General features: G+C 39.3%; 1 protein-coding gene across 1 annotated transcript; it reads left to right on the top strand.

Annotated features, from left to right (window-relative positions):
• The first annotated feature begins 902 nt into the window (after nucleotides 1–902).
• Nucleotides 903–22,339, top strand: RADX (RPA1 related single stranded DNA binding protein, X-linked). The gene is made up of 15 exons (XM_032123737.1): nucleotides 903–1,567; nucleotides 2,913–3,055; nucleotides 3,805–3,997; nucleotides 7,120–7,228; nucleotides 7,359–7,450; nucleotides 7,545–7,667; nucleotides 8,761–8,868; nucleotides 9,423–9,590; nucleotides 10,086–10,246; nucleotides 10,669–10,862; nucleotides 11,899–11,967; nucleotides 16,633–16,712; nucleotides 17,212–17,505; nucleotides 18,724–18,906; nucleotides 19,336–22,339. The coding sequence occupies exons 1-15, from the start codon at nucleotides 925–927 to the stop codon at nucleotides 19,479–19,481; spliced, it is 2,706 nt and encodes a 901-aa protein (XP_031979628.1). The 5' UTR covers nucleotides 903–924; the 3' UTR covers nucleotides 19,482–22,339.
• Nucleotides 22,340–23,337: the final 998 nt, after the last annotated feature.

The following is a 23,337-nucleotide window of genomic DNA, read 5'->3' as shown; positions in this document are numbered from 1 at the left end:
ATAAGAGGTGTTTCCTCCAGTTGAAAAAAATACAGGCACTAATAAAACACTAAATACAAAGTTCATGATCTCTCTAAGCTTTCATTGGACTACTTACGATGTTAATGAAAGTGTCCCATGGCAGGTTTTGAACAAGATGGCCTTTAAGGTCCCTTCCAACCCAAAGCATTCTTTGATTCTATGGTATGATAAAGAAGTTGATAGTGGCAATGGGACAAGAATTAATATTAATGTCACACACGTAGCAACTACTAGTAAGAATTTCTTCTGAAGATGGGAGCAACAAACAAGACTCAGGAGACCGTTTCAATGATGACTGCGATTAACCACACACTGCAACTATGTAAAAGGCAAATAAAATATTAGGAGCTGGCACAAGACTCTCCCAACTCGGAACACATTGATGATAAGGAAGAAGCAATGATGAGTGCTGCACATCCACTTAAATGGAACCAGGAACAGGTGCAGCAGAACTCTCTGAGGGAGGGAGGGACCAAGGCGCTACTCGCTGCTCAGGGGGCTGCCAGGCCTGCCACCTCTGTCCCACTGACGGGGCGCTGGGGGTCACCTACATCCCCGATCCTGGGCACCGCCACAATGCCCCGACGAGGGAGGGCCGCGAGCCAGCACAGGAGCAGCCACGGCCCCCGGCCTAGCGGAGGAACACCCGGAGCCGCCCGCCGCCGATACCCGGCCGCTTATCGCCGGTGATCCCGCGGCCGCCCCTCCCACCGCTTCCCCGGGCCTCAGCTTCGCCCCTACTCCCGACCGCAGCTGCTCCCCGGCCGCCGCCTTCCTGTCCCGGTATCCTTGTCCCCATGTCGCTGTCCCCGCCCCCGCCCCGGCCGTTGGAGGTTTGAACGGCGCGCGCGCACCCGCCCCGCCCCCGCGCGCGCGCCATGGGGGCGGCGCCCCTGCTCAGCCATGACAGCGGGAACCCGCGGCCGCCGCCACCGGCAGTGCCCAGGGCCGCGGCTCTCGCCCGGGAGTGGCGGCCAGGACGCTGTCATGCAGGACCCTACCCCGGAACTCGCCGAAGAGAGCCAGGCGGCGGCCTCTGCGGAGGGCGGCGGGGCCTCCTGTCTGCAGAGGGTGTTTGAGGAGGTGCAGGGCTCCTCGCAACTGAGCGCAGCGCCCGCGGAGCCACCGGCCGTGACGGTGGTGGCGGTGGAGCGGTACCTGGCGCAGGCGCCGCCCGCCGCCCCCCACCAATATTGGTACGACGTGACGCTCGCGGACGGCGCGCGCCGGCACCGCTGCCACCTCGCGCCGCGCCTCAACGGGCTCGTGCAGCGCGCGCGTCTGCGGGCGGGCACGCGCCTTCGCCTCACGCGCTGCTCGTACCGCTACGACGAGAAGCGCCTGAACCGCGGCTTCCTCTGCCTGGAGGGGCTGGAGCGGGCGGGGGGCACCGGCACCGCCGCCGCGGGTACCCTGCCCGACGGGCACCGCCCGCTCCAGCCCCTCCGCGGGGACAACAGGCACTACCTGCCGCTCTGGAACAACGAGGATCCCTATGGAGACGTATGGGTGCCGGACAGGCCCCCGGCGCAGGTGGATGTGGACGGTAAGCCCGGAGGCGGCGGCTACAGAGGTGCGGGAGGGACGACCTGGGGCGCCCCGGGGTACACGCAGAGAAGGGGTGCTGCCGTTGTTTGCGTTGGGCGACGGAGCTGGGGAAGGGTCGGGAGCATAAGTCCTATGACGGGCGGCTGAGGGAGTTGGGGGGGCTCAGCCTGGAGAAGAGGAGGCTCGGGGGACCTTTTCGCTCTCTACAATCACCTGACAGGAGGGTGTAGCCACTTGGGGGTCGGGCTCTTCTCCCAGGCACCCAGCGGCAGTACAAGGGCACATAGTCTTAAGCGAAGGTTTAGCTTGTACATTGGGAAGAATTCCTTCACAGAAAGGGTGATTAGACATTGGAACGGGCTGCCCAGGGAGGTGATGCAGTTACCGTCCCTGGAGGTGGCACTTGGTGCCGTGGCCTGGCTGGCAGGGTGGTGTTTGGTCATGGGTTGGACTCGATGATTTTTAGGGGTCTTTTCCAACCTAATTGATTCTGTGATTGCTTGTGCAGCAGGGCTGAGCTTCCTGGTGATTCTCCAGCTGGGTTTGGCCCCACTGGGAATGTGCCACCTGTGTTCACCTGCTCCTGTGGGAGAAACCTCTCCCCTGGCAGGATGGTGAGGCACTGGCACAGGTTGCTCAGAGTTGCCAGCTTGAGGATACTCCATCTCTGGGAGTGTTTAAGGCCAGCTTGGATGGGGCTCTGAGCAACCTGTCTGGTGGAGCATGTCCCTCCCATGGCAGAGTGCTGGAACAAGATGACCCTTTTGAACCCAACCCTTTCCATGATTCTCTGTTGCTTTGAGAGAGTTTCTTAAACTCTATGAAACATTGACTGAAAATATGTTGCTGTGGTGCTTGTGCCCTGTCTTCTGAGGTGTCAAAAACACTGGGTGCAGTAGTAGTCTTGTGTCTGGTCTGTGGGGCGGGATGCTCACACCTAGAAGCTGCCACCCAAAATATGGTCAGTGTTGAGGCACTCAGGCCATTCCACGAAGCCTGGTGAGGAGAGAGGTGTAACAGGACTTTTGCATGAGTGTCATGCCCTGGTAGGCTGACACCTGTGTTTTTTTGTAATAGCTCTTCTGCTCATCTGACAACACTTCTGTGTAATTTAAAATGTGTCATCACTCTCAGTAAACAAAAACCCAAAGCAAAACTATGCTGTGTGCAGATAGTTCATAACAGAATTTATTGGTGAATGATATCAGCAAATGAGCTTTTTTAAATCTTAGAAACGTTAATAAAATACATGTGATATCCTGGCACTTTACTCCTGAAAACTTAAATGTTCAATCATGAATGCTCTTTTTCGGTCTTTTCTTTTCCCCTCCCCTTAACTTTAGTCTCCAAACTGACTAATCTTGGTCATCTGGAAATGACATGGAGAAGCAGAGTGCATTTCCATCCACTTCTTGTGAGAATCCTGCACAAATCTAGACTAAGGTACTATGGAAAACCAGAGAAAAAAATGGATATGCCTTATCAGGTAAAGAGGGATGAATGCATTAGGTTAACACTCAAAAAAATTGCTGTAGGATATTTGAAAATAATTTTTCCCATATAGTAAGCACATAAAGTTATTTCATAGCTATTTTATATGGAAAATGCTGCCTGTACAAAAATGCTGAGCACTCTAGAGTAGGAGATGCTGAATTTTGTGATCATATGTGTACAAACTTTAGTGGATGTGTTTGAGTTACTGTAGTTAAATTTGAGCTTTTTGTGAAGAGATACTTGGAGGTTTTAGTAGTTTAACAGCCTAAACTTTTCTGTCTCTGTGCTTTGAAAGTTGGAGTTAGTATGTCCTGTCAAAAAAAAAAAAAAAACAAAACCAATACATTTAAATGATTTCTAGCCCCTGATTTTCTCATCTGGTGACTTTCAGATAGATTAATTTACTGTAAAATTCTTAATCATTTTTCTAATATATTTAACTTATGATATTTTTGTGTTGAACTTCTTGGAAAAGGAGACTGGAGGTGTGGTGGGTTATTTTAAAAATCTTTTTTTACTGCTTAGTGGTCTGCTCAGTTACAGATTCAGCATTTGCCCAGTTTAAAAACTGGGGATTTTTTTCAGCTCTAGTATTCAGTACAAGTTCTGGAATATCCTCTATATACATTTGTAACAGGGAAATAGTTTATGAGTCAAGTACCTGGTGCATTATCCAAAATAAATACATACCAGAATTATAATAAATAAAAGATGACTGTATATTGTCTCTTTTTTCTTCAGGCCTACTTTGAAGTTGCTGATGGTTCAGGCATGATGTCAATGGTTTTGTGGAATTCATTGTGTCCTGAATGGTATCACAGTATGAAGGTTGGCACAGTGCTCCTCCTTGACAAGTATACCATCAAAACCAGTTACCCATTTAAAACACACCCCACCCCAGGGGATTCACAGATGAAGAGATTTGCTACAATTGGTTAAGTATTGCAGAATCCTATTTTGAATCAATGAAATACAGCTGTGCAAAGTAGTTCTCCATAGAAATAAAATAGAAAGTGATCCATTGCTGAGAGTAATTGATAAGGTATAAATCCTTAATTAGTACCTCTGAAAGGTGTCTGAGCATCCAGGTTCTTGGTGTTCCCTGTTTATATTTGAATCATGTCTACAAAGTTTACTGCCACAATTAGTTAAAACCTTTAATTAAAAAATAAAGAAATACAAAAAGTATCCCTGATATCAGGAACTGAGATTATAAAGATAGGCCTCTGGTACTGAATTTTAATCTGATTCTACTTCCTGCTTTATAATACACGTATCACTTGTGCATTGCTCCCACCTTTTCAATCCTCATCTGACTTTAGATTTTAGTGTATATTGTCAAGGCCCAGAGTATCTGCACAGCTCCACAGAATAAAAAGTTGCATTGATTACTTCTGTGTGCTGAAAGAGCATCACCGTGGGAGTGTGTGTATGAAGAATATTCCTTGGCTATGAAAAAGCATTTTCTTACTTGGGAGTCATTTAGTGTGGCAGATACTCAAAGGAGCTATACTACAAAATACAAGTCCTGCAATATAACAGTAATGGCCTTTTCAAACTGGATTTGATCAGCTTTGGGGTTTTTTTTCTCTCCTACTTCACTCTACATGAACTCTTTCTCATTTTGTGCTTTTATACTCAGAACAAAATGACAGCCAACACCCAGACAATTCAAGTAACTTCTTGAAACAATATGCATGTTGGTGAAGGATGATGTATGTATAACTTATTGACAATGACAGTTTCCTAAAGGAGTTACTACAGTGCACAAAAATAAGCAGTGTTTTCACTGCTAGAAGCAATATATTCCCTGACTGATATATATTTGCATTAAAACCGGATCTCAGTGTCTGAAGTATTTGTGATGACTTGGCAGGAGATAGAAATGTTCAGCCAGAAATGGAAGTTTGTGAGAGAAGGTGATGACAATTACAAGCCAACCCTGTAAACAGTTATAATTGCCACAAAACATTTCTGTGCAAAGAAGACAGAATAAAATATGCCATCTGAGGTGACTTTCTCTATGGGCAAATATCTCTGCATTTTCATGGCCTTATTCACTCTACACTTCTGATTTCTTGCAAGCATTATTGGGGTAGAAATGGTAACAAAGAGATCAAAATGAGCAATTCAGCCACTGGGCTGTAAAGGGTATTAGATGTGTAATGGAAGAGCTAGAAGTCACTCCACAGGGAAGTGCCATGGTGTATTTTCAGACCACAGGAAAACTGCAGAAACTGTAAATCTTTGTTTCATACAAAACTATGTGCAGAATCTCAGTTCTTTGCACAAAGCCAAGAATTTTGTCTTGATATGAATGTACATAATCCCATGATGCATGAATGGATGATATGACCATATGTCCTATAAGAAGTGAGTCTCAAGAGAACAGAATATCCAGTACAAATTTTAGAGCATTTGTAACGTGGATTTTGTGCAACTTTCTTTGCATGAGGGTTTTTTTTTGTTGTTCAGATGAAGTGAAATTTATTACCTCACTGAGTATCTCTGTATATGCCCAATGTTGGACAATTTCAGGTTTCAATTACACTGAATCGCTTAAGTAATAATTACTTTTTTCTTCATTTATATCCAATTTGTAATTCCATCAGATCCCAACTTGGCAGTGTGTCCTTAGAACCATTCACCTGCAAATACTGTACAATATATCTGCAGAGTTATCTAGGCCCCAGTATTAAAGGTTTTCCAAATGGAGAGTCCTGCAAGGTGCTATGCTTCAGGCACATCCCTAGACTTCTGTGGAGTAGCTCTGCATCGCTGGCCCTTGTTTGCAGCTGCAGCATTGTGGGATGTGCTGAGAGGTGCCATTGCAAGACCTAAAACCTTTGGAACTTAGTACCAATGCCTTGAATTCCACTGCCAGGCAGAGAGCACGTTTTAATTTCACACATCACTGTATTTGTGTGGCACTAATGACAGCCTGGACTGACCTTAGCTCCTGACTCATCCTATGATATAATCCTGATTTGAGTATATGACTTTCATCTAATCTCAAAATAATGAAACAATTGATAGGTAGTTCTGATGCATGGGAAAGTTTTGTTTCAGGAATTTTCTCAGCGATACTGTCCTAGAAGACCATATGCAAAACCACAATTGTCCTCCAAATTAATTTCTAGAAAGCAGAAGCCTACAGAATATTCCTAAGTAGAGGGTCTGACTTGAATGATAACACCTTTCTAATGTTGCACTGCCAGGGTAAGGCGCCAGATATAATTACATAAACAGTTGTATACATTATCTATATCTATGCAATTACTTTTCTAGGTGCATTATTTGAATAATCCCTTACTCAAACCCAAGAAACTTCATCAGAATCTGTCTTTTATATACCAGCAAGTTTTGTCCTGTTATGAGACCATAGAGTACTGCCTTGTGTATTCTAGAAGCTGAAGCCATTCTTCCTGTATTTTTTAATCTGGTTGAAGAACACCTTGCTTGCCCCAGTGCTCCACCATGTTTGTAATTTAGTATCTAAACAATCTGATTAATAAATTAAAATTTTCAGGTGCTATAGAATAGGTATGAGAAGACCTTTTGTTTTCCTCCATGGCCATGGTGTATTTCTATCCTATTAATAATTACCTGGACTGGCATCAAATACAGAAATTCTCATGTGCTAGTTCTGTTTTACTTTGTTGTCTGCACATCAGTTTCAGACCTTAATGACATTTGACAATAAAGCTAGTAAAAAGTACTTTGTATCTAATCAGTATGGTTGGATTAGTTTCTGTTAAAATACTGTCTGGATTGAACTAGTTGGCTCATGTAGGCAGTTGGAAAGTTTAACATTCCTTAGATGATAAAATTGCTTTGTTGAATGCTGTACCTGAATTCCGTACTTTATTTTGATGAAAACCTGAAGTCAGAGAAATTGATTAATAATTTCACAAAGTTGGAATTTTTAAGAAACTTTACCCTGGTTTCTTTATGGGTTGTTGTTATTTTTGTTACATTTTTACGATAACAACAACGATGATGATGATAATTTGTATTCATGCTTTAAATGTTACTGACTTTTTTTTTCTTTGTCAGAAATTAGCCTTAATGTTCGAGATCCTCCTACTGAAATAAATATTATTCCAGAAGAAATGGTTAAGCCAGAGTGGGGATTGCCTGAAGTTAAATATCGGTTTATCACAAGGTAAAATAGAATTTTGTTGGTTATCAAGCTGGAACTTAAATTACACTACCTTACAGTGAATGTTAATTGGAAATGCTTTTTGCAAAGTTTCTGAGAAAGCTTACCCAGCTTTCTTCTATTTTGGTTTTAGGTCAGAACTGGATGACTTACCAAACAATCATTCCTGTGATGTTATTGGTCTTGTGACGTTTGTAGGAAGGGCTGAGCGAGCCAGAAAAAGAGGTTTTTCTATAAATATGACTTTGAGAATTTATCAAATAGTTTCTAAATTTCTGAGTAAATGCTTATACATATTTCTTAATATTTGTTTATATAGAACACAGTGAAGACTTCTGGCTCTATCGTTGGGCACATGCCATTGATGGGACCTCAGACCAACCATTCATACTGGAATTGTTTGCAACTTCTCAGCCAGATGTGTTTGAGCATATTCATCCAAGTATTCATCTCTCTATAATACTTACTAATAATTATTTATAATGTTTTTCTAGTTAGTTGCGAATTTCTAATTCTGAGATTAGTTGCCACTGAATAAAAAAAAATGCCAAAAATGCCACGATTTATCTCCTCAAGCAGAAGGTAGTTGATCAGAAGTTAAAATTTAAAAAGTAAAAAATACTTTAAATATTTGAAACCCTTACAAATTGCAGTCTGTCAGTTAGTTTAAACAATTAGATGGACAGCTGGGCCTGGAGCTCCTCTGATTTCATTCATTTCAGACAAAAAGTTAAGCAGCACATGGGGCAACATCACTTGCATCAGAGGCAATTAAAGGCAGCAGCTGGTCAAATCTCTTGTTCCTCTTGACCTGTAAATACCTGGTTTTTTATAGACAGGAGTAATATAAGAAGATTGAATTAAGAGAGAGGTGGAAGTGGAAAAGCTTCATTTTTTTGAACCAGTATTATTTGCCCAAACAGCAATTATCACCCAGCTGTGTTAGTTATCACACATGAGCTAAGACTGATAAATTTCAAACTAGGGAATCCTTAATGAAGGATTTTAAAAGAGCTTTAAATAGTTCTTCTTGCCTTCTTTCTCTTTTCCTCCAAGCACTCATCCTTCTTTTAACACTGGTTGGTGTCAATGTGCATTTTTTATATCATATGATGCAGCACCAGCTGCACAGCCCTACTAAGAATATGGCTGCATTCATCTCAAGTGTTCTGGGGAAGTGGGAAAGAACGACATTCCAGTGTTTAACTGAGATATTAACAAAAGAGTGAGTTTGAACTCTGTTTAGAAATTTTGCAGTGGCATGTCGTAATTTCTCATGATTTTATACTTTTTATCCTTAAGAAGTATCTCATGTTTTAGTTCTAATACCTATGCTGAAATTAAATTGAAGATTTAATTACATCTCCATGCAATTTATAATGGAGAGTCAAAACATTCTGAAACATTTGTAGGGTCAAGAACTAAATTGTCTTGTTTAGAGCACTTAATAAAATTAATCCAGTATGTGTCAGTCTTGCCGTTCTAAAATCAATGAACTATCAGGAAAAAAAAAATGAAGATTTTTTTTTCTCCAGTGACATACTTGGTGTGTACACAGATGAGGGTGATCCAGGACCTCACTGAGAATCCTTCCAGGACAGTTTACCTTACGACTTCAAATGAAAGTCAAATATTCATTACAGGTAACTTAAACTAGTTCTAGTTTTATGTAGTTCTCATGTATTTCTTTGGAAAGGGTATTTTCTTTTTACAACAAAATAATCAGTGCAGACCATGAGGTAATAATGAAACATCACTGCAAAAAAACCAGGCAAATGGCATTCTTTTGAGGCATTGAAATGGGTTTATCTAATGAAAAGTATTACTAGGTTAAGACATATGTTTACTAATTCTGTCAGACTGTTAATCTTTTGATAGGGTAGCAATGGCAATTACCACTTATTTAAAACGTTAAAAAACACTTGCAGCTTTCCTTTTCTAGGAGCTTTTTCGTTAGTTGTTTTATTTTTTTCTGTTATTTAACATTTGTCTGACTTTCAGTGTCAAATGCAAGTGTAGTCAAGGAATTCAAGGCACTCATTTTGTAAAAGACTCTTGACAAAAGACATCTTTTGTACTCTTTAGTCAAGATTTTCTTAGTTTATTTTTTCTGTGTAGTGTTCAGGGAAGTTTCAAAATGAGAGCAGATTTCAGTAACCTGCTTTGGTTTGATACCTGATTATTTTTGTTTTAAAAGGGTGGCACAAGGGCCAGCCATACACCAAGGATGCCAAAGTGAAAAACTTCATTCAGTGGACGAAATCGCAAAGTGAAGCTGATCAAATAAAGAAAACTGTCATCGGTGGCTATTACCCTTTTCCACGACCTCCTGATAGCTTTTTGAAATACTGTAAAAACAATGAAGGTATCATATATCAAATATCTGTAAGATTTGTGGCCTTTTTCAGTCAGTCTTACTCCAAGAAAAACTCTCTTTTATGACTAGATGTTTCACAGGCTAAATCCTCACCTTACAGAAAATATCATACCTTTAGCTGCAGGAGAATTGTAGAAGCTTACATGAGCTACAGATATACCCAGAAGTTTTACTCTGAATATTCTGCTAAATCAAAATTAAAAATAGTTATTCTGAGGGATACATTGAGCTGGAAATTTCACCTGAAACAGAAATTGTGGTGTCTGATAATGCATACCTAATGGATGCTTATGAGCTAAAAGGTTTATTGTTTGAATTTTTTTCCGTGTGATGTGGATAACAAAAAGGTTTAGAATTCTTTAAAACCTTAAGTTTAAATAAATTTAGTATTTAGTAAAATAAATCATTCTGTTAGTCTTGTGTTCAGAAATTTTGGTATTATATTTCTCTAAAACTTGATTCTGGAAATTTCTTTTTTTGCAGTTGAATCGATTTTGAAACCCATAGGTGAAATAGGGAAAGAGATTGAAGACCTGCACTACAGAGAACACAAGCGAATTGCTGTTCAGGGAATAATTAGTGCCATAAGATACATAAGCTGTAGAGATGCAGCTGAAGAAGCCCCAGGAGGGGAACTTGTCCAGGTACAGCGTGTGAGAGATAATGGCATAGCACTTAAGCAGCTATGATTGTAATTAGAATGGAGAATTTTGCATTTGAGTTCAGAACCTAATTACATTGTCTCTTAATTTGATTTTTGAGAGCAAAATTTTGAAAAGCAGTGATTCAGTGCTTTTCTGAAAGTATTTTGGCAGTCCTCTGTAAAACTTGTGACTGTTTAAAAGTTGCTAGTTTGACTGATCACCTGATGTAAATTGGAGTGTGGGAGAGGCAACTGCTGCAACAGGCTTACTTGTCACTTTCTAGACAGAATTTACCTTATTAATATGATTAGAAGATAATTTCTGCTAGATATAAGGAGACTGTCAGAAATTTGCAGGTTTTTGAGTTGGAAACAATAGCTTTAAGCACATTGAAAGTCTTAAACAATTAACTATTGTTGCAGCAAGATACTTCTCAGTCTCTTGGAAGTTCTTCTGTGTCCAAAGAAGACTGTGTTGACAAGGGAAAAAATGAAGAAGTTAAGTCTTTCCTGGGGCCACCCTGCACTCCTGGGGAACATCAGCACCAAGCTCTGCTGTCAAAGGGGAGTTCAGTCAAGAGAAAGACACCACACAGATTCAGTAGAGATGCAGAACAGTAAGCTTTCTTCGTAAATATGTGGTGGATCTTCCAAAAAGTGTTTACAGAAATTAGGCCAGAGCCCAGACTGTAGAAAATACATGAGAGAGCTTTAAAAGCATATACAGTTTATTCTTTAAAATGTAGCTATGTACTTTTCCTAGCATCAGGTGCTGACAATTACACTGTTCATGCTAATGAAGCATTAATTAAAGCAGGTTTGCAGTGCTCTCTTCTGATTAATACTTATACTACTTTGTTACTAAGCTCACAGATTTGAAATAAAAGTAGTTAATACTTTAACCAAATGTAATTTAGTGACATAGCTGTGGAACAAACAATGGTTACAGGGGTGTGAGGAAATCAGGTATCTTGACTGAAAATGCAGAATCAGATATACCTGTTCCTTAATTTCAAACACACCTTATTTTTGATTTCTGAGTAATGGGGTGTACTGCATGTAGCTGTAACTTGCTGTCAGAAAGGAAAGTGGATGGTGGTCATCCTAACCTAAGGGCTCAAAATAACTTGTAATTTGTCTCATACAACTATATTAGATTCAGGAGTAAAGTAACTGCTTGCATAAGATTGCCCTTTGTTGCAACACTTCTGTAAAATCTAGTACACCCATACTTACTATTGAGAGCCTGGTGTATACATTGACAGGTGGAATGTTTCAAAAGTCAGGCCAGTCACATCTGGGTTTTTTGCAGTGGATTTCTCATGCTATAAAGGGTATATTTTTCTTCTTGACTTTTCACATCCATAAGTTATAATGTGTGAAGAGGGTGGATATTTAGAATATTTTGAGGGAAAATTAAAAAAAAAATATAATTAGGATTGAATAAAAATTTAGTATTAAGAAAACCTGGGTGAATAGAAGTTGTCTTGGCAGTGTTACAGCAGACTTAGTGGTTTCTATTCCATATGAAAACTTCCAGCATTTGAGTATCTTAGTTTAGTTCTGCCTGAAAGAAAAACATCAAAGTTCCTTGCTTTGTGAATTTCCATTTAAATAGATACTTAAAAATAATGGTGAATTTCCTACTTTAAGGGGAGGTACATCTGTTAGTCCTGTATCATCTTACCCCTATTTTACGCGGACTGTAAGAAGAAAACTTGGGTAAGTCCTGTGAAATTAATTGTGTTGAATAATTTCAATAATGAAACAAAAATATTTAAAGTAAAAATTTTACAGATCAGGTATCTGTATGGAAGTGAAATTAAAGAACAGATGAGGGTAGAGTTTAATATTTTCTATTCACTTGTCTACACTGACTCTAAATATATCTGAAACATAATTTTGAGTGTGTTGTTAAACATCTTATATTGCCACTACTACTGCTAAGGGAATATATAGTAACAGAGGTTCATCATGGTAATTATGGATTTTCTGGTGGTGGCTGAGCTGTACATTTTTCTTGAGGCTACAGAGGTGTAAGTATAGTTGTCACTGGAAAGCCACACCCCTGGCTTCTTTCACTCCCCAACACTCAGTTGTTACATAACTCCGTTTGGATCCAGAGAAGGTGTGGGTTTTTTGAAGTCCAGGTTGGAATTTCAAATCCAGAGCCCTGTCAAGTCTGGAACCTACTGAAATAACTAAAAGAGCGAAATTATTAAGGAAATTGAATGTGTGCTTTTATTTGTTAGTCCGGGGCTACAAGCTACTTTACTTTGTGCATTTTGTTTAAGGGCCGTAAATTCTTGTCACTTGTTCCAGACAGAACATGAGCAACTTGAATATTTGAACTCCTTGGTGTCAGTAATTTAGGATGTTTGTGTATTTTGGCAGTGATCTGGACTTGTGTCATAACTACATATACAGCTCAGTTGCCTTTTTGGTTTACTTTTTTTTTAAGCATCTCTTTCTTTTCTCCCCTAAACCTGAGAATCATGGTGCTAGGAATAGGGCAACAGTGGTAATGAGAGAGTTGATCAAAGTTGTTGACCATTCTGCCAGTATTGCTCCCCTACAAGCATGCCTATTTTCTTGAAACACATTTACTGGAAGCTAATTTGCAACAGCTTTTTTTGTGGGATAAATGAGGCTCTTTTGAACCCATGTGTCTGTTGTTTCCTGGTCCTTTTGGTAGAAACTGTGTTTTCTAGGAGAAACGGTTACCTGACTTTGCAGCTGGTTCGTTAAAAGCATCACCTGGCTTTAAGGTTACAGTTCTGCAGGTGGTGCAGGAGTTTGCAGGGACTGTGGTACAAATCTATAGGAAAATCAGGTTTTCCTTGACTGTAAGGAATCCTGTTTTCTTTTGCTTGCTGAGAAATGTTCCCCTTTTTCCGGGGCGGGGGGGAGGGTGGGAAGAATGTCTTCTCCCCATTTCTTCTAGGTGAAGCCAGAAGTTAAGGCATGTTTACTTTGTTCTCTGCTTTTCTCAATCTGCTACTCTCCTCACTACCTGTGTGTCTACTCTATGCCATTAGTGCTAGAACCCCAGCTAAAGGAAGAGAAAGTCTGTGTTGGATTATGGAAAGCTGTTTCACTCTGTATAATTAAAAGGTAACTCGTATATTTCTGTAACTAACTATAGAATTGTGCTGAATTCTCCAAATTGCCAAAGAAAAATAGGAAGTTAGCTGACATACCTTAAAATTGCATTGTTTTCTGTTCCTTCGATGTAGCAGAATGTCAGCTCTCACTGAAATACTTTAATATGCTGATTAAATAACAGCAGTAGTTTTAACAAACTTCACATATTTCAGGGAATATTCTGAGTTGGAAGGGGCCCACAATGATCATTGAATCCAAGAGTAGAGATACGTTTTGAAGTACATGTTCTAACTTAAACTATTCTGCATCAAGTTTTTTGTATGTTATTTTCAGCACATGGTTGCATTTTTGGGTTTTTTAAGCAGTAATAGCTTATTTTGAGGCTTTTTATTGACAGCCACAATTCCTGCATTTCTGAGGTAACCTACTTGATCATTAAGGGTTTCAGAAAGAACAAGGAAACTGGGTAATTTAGTATTATTGTTGATATTTATATCCTTGATAGTCAAGATCTTCCACATAATGGTACTTTGAAGCACTCAATGTACTCCAAAGTAATTTAATTTATAGAGAATGAAGTGATTGTGAATGGAGAAAGATCAGGAATTTCAGAAAGGGTTATTTTTATGTGGAAGTGGAAAAAAGCACAGTAGTTTTCTTGGAATTTTAATCTTTGTAAATTTAGCATGTTACCATGGAATTGCTGCTGCACTATGTGCTCCCACTCCATACTGCTTGAAAGTAACTTGTATGCATGCTTCTATCCTTGCAGTTTCACTTCTATATTTTTTGTCATGTAGACCCTTTTATCCTTTTTCCTTCCCATGGATGTGACAGCTAGGGGGTGGGCACTCTACAGTATAGGGAAATTCAGCTTGAGGTTTGTAGGACCAAAAGTTTCACAGACTGTGATGTTTCCTTCACAGCCCTTTTTGACATAAATCGGAATTTGCCAGGGAGAAATCAGTAGATGCCAAAAATCAGTTTGTGTAGTCCTGTCAAGTTTATCATAAAAGGCTATTTGGTCTCTCTGTTACTTGCTGTGGTAGATGTGTGTTTACCATAATGGTATCAGAACAGTTAGTTTCAAACCAGTCTACAAAATAAGTTTTACCAGTTCTATCAGTGAGTGGGATGTTCTGTTGTCTTGTTTTGAGGCACTGTACTTCCTTGCATTGTTTGGGCGTAGCTGCGAGTTTTAACTGTTTTATTTCTTAATTTCATTTATCACATTTAGTCCCAGTGCTTAGGAAATAGGTGTGAAGCATGGGACATGCTTATTTTCCCAATAGTTTCTGAAAATATTGATCTGCTATATGTTTTGATTGATGTTATTTTTGATGACAGTACTTTGAAGTAAAATGACTGAGAAGTTGAATATCAATGTATCTGAAAATAGTGAATAAAGGCTTTTTTGCAAGTGGGCATCTGTGAAAAGGGGGGTCTGCAGGATGCAGGCTGGGAACAGCAAATCTGGCAGGGCACAAGTTCTCCTAAAGCTGGCACGGGTAAAATAGGCTGTGGGTGTTTGGTGTACAACAGCAGGAGCAAATGTAAATGGAAGGATTTGGGGTGGCCTCAGGTGCTTTTCAGACATAGTGGCTGGCAAAGAAGCACATGGACTATGTGTATAGACAAGTAGCTTCCCTTACAGGCCTAGCTCGAGTTAGGCTGTTCATACATCCAGCACAAAGCAGGCCTGTAGGAATAATGTGTTGGGCAGGTAGAAATTATCCCAGCAACAGATCTGTGAAAGAAGTGGGGAAAAATTGTGACAATTTTTTTTCATATTTTCCTGAGACTCTACTTGCTTTAAATTAGAGCCTATTCACTTCCAAAACTGGACAATTTTAAAAGAAAAAGAAACATGATATCCACTTTCCATGGTATCCACTTGTCAGCAGTATGACTTGGTTTATTCCTCTGCTTTAATGAGGAGTTGGCATGTATCTAACTTGACACATTGGTCTCTGAGCAAGCCTTTCTTAAGACTGTGCTGGGGTTTCATTTTGTGTTTGACAGGTCCAAATCTCAAAAGTGAAAATTAATTTTGTGGGCAGTAGTTGCACAGGTCATACTGCTTAAGTGAAGATTCTTTTGTGCCTAGATTTGGACATCACAAGGAGGTCACTTTAGTGATGATATATCCACGATGGGAGTGCATTTCATAAAGTAGACTTTCATACTCAAAACCCACAGTGTATTTCCTTTTATCTTTTCACTAGATACTATTTTAGATATTTTCCATTTGTTACGAAATGTTGACATGAAATTTTCAAGATACACCCTAGTATGAAATAGAAAAAATTTTTACAAAACCTGCGAATCCTTATGAAATACAGTATGGTCCACTAAACAGCATGTTCATCTAGGATTCCTTTTTTACTGTCTGTATCTTGTAATTATTATTAACTACTTTGATAGTCTGGAATTTTAATGGTACCTTAACAAATCTTACCTGTTGCAGTTTTTTGTGATGCAAGATAATCAAGATAGGCCTTTCCCTAAGTTTTTTCAGACATCATGGTGAGTTTTATTCTAATAAGAGAAATGGATCAAAGAAGGAAGGAATAAATGGGCCTAAGAGCTTATTTTACCATGTTTGCTTGAAGATTGCCTCTTATGTTTTTCTCCTGCATAATATCCTAGGTTATTTGTTAGAGATTGATAAAGAATAGTTTCTTATCATTAATTCAAAACTTTATGGTTAAAAAAAGAAAGTCGAACAAATACCTAGTTTGCTTCATTGAACTGATCATTACAACAGGACAGTATGTCCACAGGAAAATACAGATTTGGCATTTCTGTCATTTTGGATTCCAGAGTGGTGACATGGCTCCATTCATGCTGTGCTTTTGAGTGCTGAAGGAGATGATAGGACAGTGCAGCCGCATGTTGAGCACCAGGTTTTTGAGGTCGAGTCACCTGTTGATCACCTGTGATGTTTGGCCGTGTTACGCGTGGTGTTTCTGCCAGGTGCCGGTAGAGGGCAGCAGACACCGGGCTGTGAGTGTAAAATCCTTCCCCATCAGTTTCCCAAAGCCAGGAATCCGGCAGGACTTGTCCTAAACTCTGCTAAGCTAATTTACTGAGCACAGTAGGTTTCACTGTGTGAAGCTGCTGTATACAGCTCTCAAGGAATCAGCTCATTCACTCGAGCTTGTATCATTTATCACTAGAAATCTGTCTTTTGCTGCATAGAGTTTAATTAGGTTTAAAATAAATAAAGATATATATATAGATATATATGTATGTATACACACTATAACGTTCTTTTTGTAGCTTGGATGAATATCAACATGGACATACTGTGCAAGATAAAAGTGGACAGGCTGTGTCAGACAGTTTGCGGTACTGCACAGGTACGTTGAAAATAGTTGTTATATTAACCTTAGAATGTTTAAGACTACTTCTTTTCTTCAGGTCCAAACCAGGCAACAAAGATCTCCTTATAACCTTTGTTAAGACAGTTTCCCTGTACATCTGGCTGCATCAGCCTCTGGGGAACCACTGTAGCAATGTATCATCAATGTCATTCTACTCAATTTTCTCTGCTGTGTTCTAAGGGATGGCTGAAAGGACAGTGTTGGATTGTTTCCCATTATGGGCAGTAAATTATCAGTGTATCTTTATACAAGTTTTAAGTTCGTTTAGTACCTCAGAAGCACTTTATGGCATAAGACCTCACATTTTCTCTTGGCCTTTTTAATTTCTGCCATGTCTTCATAATTGAAATGTTCTTAATTTCTGCCGTGTCTTCATAACTGAAATGTTCTAATGAAATGTAGTTCTTATTTAACAGAGGAGTGATACAATTATATAATCATATAAGCAACTAAATGTTTTCTGTGCTTATAATAGACCAAGAAGGAGTGAGTGATATACCTGAAACTGAAGAGACTGGAAGAACTTGTGATTCCTGGCAGAGTGACCTGTGGGCACAAGTGAAAGACAAGTTAATGAATTATTTTCATCACAGCAAAATTTTCCCAGAAAGTATCCCATGTAAATTTGATTATGTGCACAAAGACTTACTTATGCAACAGTACAACCTTCATGCAGCAGTGCACCAGCCAACAGAAGCCAGGACAGATAAAAACATCAGTGAGTTTAAAAGTGCTAATGGCCTTGGGTATTACGAAGTGACAGTTCTGGGTAAGTAGTTTGCCTTGTAAAAAGGGTTAAGCAAGAGCAGTGTAAGTTCATCAGAAACTGAATTAATTTCTCTAAAGGAATCAGTTGATTCTGAGTATTTCCTGAAGTTTGAAAAATTACTGACATTTTAGATTTTTGTTAGAGTCCTCATTTAGGGTAATTTTTTTACTAGAAAGCTGTAATTCTCGTTAAACATACCTTTCAATGAAATGCCTGAATATCTTGTTTCTAGTATCACTTTTCGTATAATTTCAGTTTTTTGTATAATCCTAGGAATGTCATTTGAAGAATGTGCATAGTCCTTAAACTGTTGATTATTTAAGTTAGAAGTAAGTCCTGTTCGCTATTCCAACTTGACATAATCAGGCAAATTATTCAATTGCACTTGTCAGCTTGCTTTTTGCTGGAGAGGTGTTTATCAGAAACAAGTTAGTATTCTTAAAAGGAAAAAGACAACTATAAATGCTTCTTCTCAGCATTATTCTCATTGAGTTGGTTTTTTCATACCGTTGTTCCTAAAGTACCTTCCTTCCATGGCAGAAAATGAAGGGCTGTATTTTAGCCATAGTCATTAACTGCTCCATGCTGCTTCTGGTTAACATGAAGTGTCAGTTGGTTGATTTTTATTTATTAAAATATAAACTTGCAAGTTCATGTGTATCTGTTTGCTAGCTTTATTGAGGGTTATTAATCTGTTTGATTTTGTTTTCCCATTAAAAGGAGACAGAAACTGCCTTGCTTAACAATGCTCATGTTAAGTTCCCATAATTTAAAAGTTTCCATTATTTGCTAAGGGACATTTGCAGAGAAGGTGTTTGAATATTTGAAGTCATTAGAATCCTGGGACTGACAATACTATATTGAAGATGAAAGTAGCACTGCATTGCACACTGCATAGTTTCACTGGTTGTGAAGTTAATTTCTCTGCCTTTGCAGATAAAGTTAAAATGAGGATGAAATGGCTTCCAAAGTTTAATGTTTTCTGAACTATCAGCATTGTTAGCCTTAAACCATAGTATTTTATAACATCATATCATTTTGAATGTGCTTGTGTATAATCATATATAAAAACATATTTTTAGACATTAGTTATTAACTAATGGATGAAGAACATATAAAAATCAGTGCAATTGTTTAAAAAAAAGAGAAGTGGTGCACAAAGTTGCTGATGTGCTAATATGAAGTTTTCTGCTAACATAAAATATTTTTCTTCAACAGGTATAAACCATGACATAGCAATAGATGTTGCTTTTCTTCCACTGTTTTGCCCTGACAATCCCCACTTATTTCAACTAGAAGACATTCAGAATGATACATTATTGTCTTGTATGAGTTGTATCACTGCACGCCAGCAGAAGGCTACTAGCAGTGGGAGGCTTCGTGACACCTTTCCTCTTTCAGGTGAGACTGCCTTTCACTGACAATAATCATTTATCATTTCTTGTTTTATCTTTCAGTGCAAGAGTTAATCCTCTGTAGAAATCTCTGGTGTAGGTCAGACATGGTTCACCTCTTCAGGGAAAGATATGTAAATTCTATTTCACCAGCTGTAGTAAATTGCTGTAATAGTGAACTTTCAAGGCAGTTTTTGCTGGAGCTGGTCTCATCCTCTGAAGACAGTATTTTAATATCCAAACTTCAAACTAATATCTAATTCTGATGCTGTCATTTCTGTGATGTGATGGAATTTACTAATAAAATTTTTCGCTGAAAGAAGGTTGAACATATACACATTACTGTATGGAAAACATTATCAATTCTATACGCCTTTTTATTGTATACAGGGTATACAGCAAACACCTTTTAAAACTACCTTTCCTTAACTTCTAGATGAAATTGTAAAAGCAGCGAAGGAACTCGATGGCAAACATATTATCTGCATCTTGGACATCTGTCACTTGGGTGATGATAAGGTGGAAGTCTTTCTGAGCAAAATCTACAAGACAGTGGAACCGGGTGTACTGGATCCAGTGTAATTTAAAACTTACTTTTCAAATGTATATTGTTCAAAAGGAGGGAAATAAAATTGCTGTAACTTGAATACACCCTCTACACATTGCACTTTTCTAGAACTAGCAGAAACAAATATAAAATCATGATTCTTAGGGCAGTTGTAATGGTCATTCATGTAAGTGGGAAGGACAATTGTTGCCTTTATTGTTCAGTCTTGAAACAGATTAGACAATGTTTTGGTCACTGATGTTCAAGAAGGATGAATTGGCAGTACAATGAACTGGTCATTTGGCAGGATTCCAAGGAGTAAAAGTGATTGTCAGCTGTGCACAAACATACACAGGAAATGTATGTATCTGGATGAGAACTGAGAAGAGAGGCAAGCTTTCCTAATATTTAAGGCAGTGTTTGCAAAAGAATTAACTGGCTGTGATAAAAATTTAGGCTGGAAATTAGAATAACTTTGAGGATTAGAATTTTTATGTTCTGTAATGATCTTTTTTAGTGAAAGCTACCAGAGGCAGCCTAACTGCTCTTTAGGCTTGAAGCTTACTGTGAAAGGGATTAAATACCATGATGCCTTTAGTACCATGATCCAGGAAACCACTTTCAGTTCTTTTCACCTGAGCAAGGTCAGGTGCTCTGTCTTTATATGTCTGCTTTTGTACACAGAGTGTTAGGTAGTGAGTATAGCATCCAAAAGTTTTTAACATAGTTTATTCATTAATAAGAGTAATGAAATATTTTTAAAAGAAAAATTTTTATTGGAACTTGCTTCTAGCTTTTCAAGAGAAAAACTGTCTTTAAGAAGCGCTAATTATGGCAGGATACATGGTTTGCCACATCATTTTTAGATGTATTCTGAGTATATGAAGGAGTTCAGCAACTATGAGAAGCTGCTACTTCCGTAAGAGCAAAAGACTGGAAAATTCTGCCAACTTTTTGCCTGTACTAAGGAGCAACTGGCTCCTGCTGGTTCAGAATCAAGTAGCACATTTTTCTCCTATGTTAAACAGCCTCAAATCACATAAAGAGCTGGATTCTTATGAAATTATTTTCAAGCAGAAGCTTATTGCAGTTTGGCTACTTGTCCAGTTGAAATGCTGCTCCCAATCCAATTCTTGGAGAAGAAAGAATTACGGAGACTTGCCAGGTAAATTGTACCAAAATTGACCAAAGCCCACGGAGTTAATTTATAGGAACAGATAGATTCTTAGGCACATTTTAGCAGCCTGTTGGTAATTGGAGATTACCTCTTTCAACTAGTAGCTCACTTGTCTGCCCTGGGGACAGTGGACTTAGTCCTCAAGTACTTGAAGTCTGTTCCCTGTCTTCAGTTAATGGTAATTTGCCAGAGAAATGTAACTGATTTTGTTACATACAAGTTCACAGGCAACTTCAGCTAAAAAGTAATGAAATTAATTAAATTATTGTGTCTTTCTAGTGTAGTTTACAGTTTAAAAATATATTGAGGAGAGTCGTTTAACTTAAATTGCACAGGGACTGAAAGTCAATTAAATGTGACTGTGTTGTATCTGTGTTTTATATGAATCAGAAGTATTAGTTCTGGAGCAATGTTTGTCAACTCATGCCTTTCAGAGTACCCGCAGAAGGCAAAATGAAAAGATACCAACCCAGGAAGAGTAGGGTGTTGCTTGCAGTATTATTTGTGTCATTGTGTTGCTTATGGATATGTGAAGGTGAGAGGTCATTGCTCTGGAGTGAGAGTCACACAGCACTTCATGTTCCAAACTGAGCCATGCTGACTGTGTCAGCCAATGTTTTTTATTTACGTATACTTCAGATCGAAGTCTAATTTTAATGAAATTGTTCTTTCTTAAGGCAATTTTTAAAGGAATTATCTTTGTATAAAAGGACTGATGTGGCTGACATTGTCACAGAGCCACGTTGTTGAGATGGTCCAGCCACCTCCCTCCATCCCATGCCATAGAAATGCAGCCAAAGGCTGTTTGTGGCATTGCACTGCTTAGGACACTTTAAACATATAGCATTAATAATTTCATCTTATATGTTAGGACTTCCTAACTCTAAAAGAAATGTTAGAATTGTGTGGAATATAGATAATGTCTTTAAAACATTAAAGGATATAATTTTATGTTACACAAGTGTTAGAAATTTTTCATGTCATAAGTTGGGAAGGAGAGATATTTACTCTTGCTGAATGGGGTGCCAGTGTTGGAAGCACAGGCTTTCTGTGTGCAGCTGGTGAATATCCAATGCCTGTAGTAGACTTGGAATTCTACTGCTCTGGATCAATCTGTAGAGTCACTCACTATCCTGCTAAGTAACACTGAACTTAATATGTGCTGCAGTGTTACTGTGATTCTACTGCTCTGCTGTCTCCCTCTTCCCTGCCAATCCAGCACTGTCAGACTGGAACAAAGGTCCTCTCTGCAAAGAAACCACTTGCTGTTTTACTTCATTTGGTGTTTATTAACACAAGTGTAAAACCAATGTATTTTTGATCTTGTCTGTCAAATCATGCTAGTTTTGCCATGTTAAGCTAAGATACAGTCATGACTCCTGTAAAATATCATAGGAATCACCTTTCTTGCTGCTGTGTATTGCTACTGCTGAGGGTAAAATACTATCAGAGTACATTCCTTAACTGTGGAAATTGTACCTGACCAAAGAACTGTACTTTAAAACCTTACATGTACATGTTTCTTATGTTTTCAGCATTAATTTTAAAGAATGGAGGAAGGTAGAGCATATGTAGTTAGTGGTACTTTTGAGTGTATAAAAGTTGCTAAGTCATAGATCATAAAGATAATATTAATTTTGAATTAATATGATGTAGAAGTTGTGCAACACTGAAAAGCAGAGAATATAAATAAATGAATTAATATATGTAAACATCTTGGATTGTTTCTTTCCATTTCTTTCCTTTTTACTTCTTGAAAGTTGTTTCAATTTTCCAAGCATCTTCTCCACAGTCATGTTTACTCTTTTCAAGAAACTTTAAAGGAGAACTAGGCCAAGCTTCCATCAACAACTGTACCACCAATTGCAGCTTCTCTGTGCTTTCAACACCATTTTGAAATGAGTGTTGTAGAAAAACAGGAAAAAGGGTGTCTGTTCATCCCTTCACGCCCCTATACTTCAGGACCAGGGCTGAGCCCCAGGCTGGGCAGAGCGGGATAGGAGCCAGTTCCTTGGCTGCTTGTCAGCTAAATGGGCTGGGAATGCTACAGCTGTGTGTGCTCTGGACACACTGGCATCATAACCCTTCCTGGGCTGTCTCTGTGAACTTGCAGGAAGGGAAAGAGCTTGGACAAGATCTGCTCTGCACTAGTGACAAAGCTCTCAGCTGCTTCCCTACCCCAGCAGGGTGTTATATTTCCTCAAGAGGAAGAAACTCTGTACAGCAGCTGAATCAGCTCCAGGGTCTGCAAACAACACCTCTTGTCACCCAAGGAGAGACATCTGATAAAGCCAGTGTTACTGACATCCACAAATCCTCATGGACTACCCAGCTGCTGTGTCTGTTCACAGCTCTGAAAGTTGTGTGAATAAAATGAACACTACAAAACTCATGTGCATCAAGGGGCGTTGGCGTGGCTATACAGCTTTGGCACTTGTATGAGCACAACAGCAACCTGAACCCTCTGGCAGTTAACTATTTAGGAGTGACTGAGCCACCTTGAGAGCACTCTGGGCAGGGGAAAGCTGGATGTTGGAAAGGGATTGAGGAGCAGCCAGCAGGGTTCTGCCTCCCTGCAGTCCTACCAGGCACTTGTACCATATTAGGTAGAGAAACGAGGCCAAAGGAGGTCTGGCTTGGCACGCAGTTAACAATAAAAGCTGTTATGTCTGTGCTGTAATCTGTGGCCACTATCTGGGTGAATACTGATGACT

This window comes from Corvus moneduloides, chromosome 14, assembly GCF_009650955.1.
Source record: "Corvus moneduloides isolate bCorMon1 chromosome 14, bCorMon1.pri, whole genome shotgun sequence".
NCBI lineage: Eukaryota > Metazoa > Chordata > Aves > Passeriformes > Corvidae > Corvus > Corvus moneduloides.
This window is presented reverse-complemented; position numbering and strand designations above follow the sequence as displayed.

Coding starts and splice junctions, on each gene's coding strand:
- RADX (XM_032123737.1), top strand. CDS start 925: ATGACAGCGGGAACCCGCGGCCGCCGCCACCGGCAGTGCCCAGGGCCG. Junction 7,229..7,358: donor AAATATCGGTTTATCACAAG/GTAAAATAGAAT, acceptor TTTTGGTTTTAG/GTCAGAACTGGATGACTTAC. Junction 10,863..11,898: donor TTCAGTAGAGATGCAGAACA/GTAAGCTTTCTT, acceptor TCCTACTTTAAG/GGGAGGTACATCTGTTAGTC.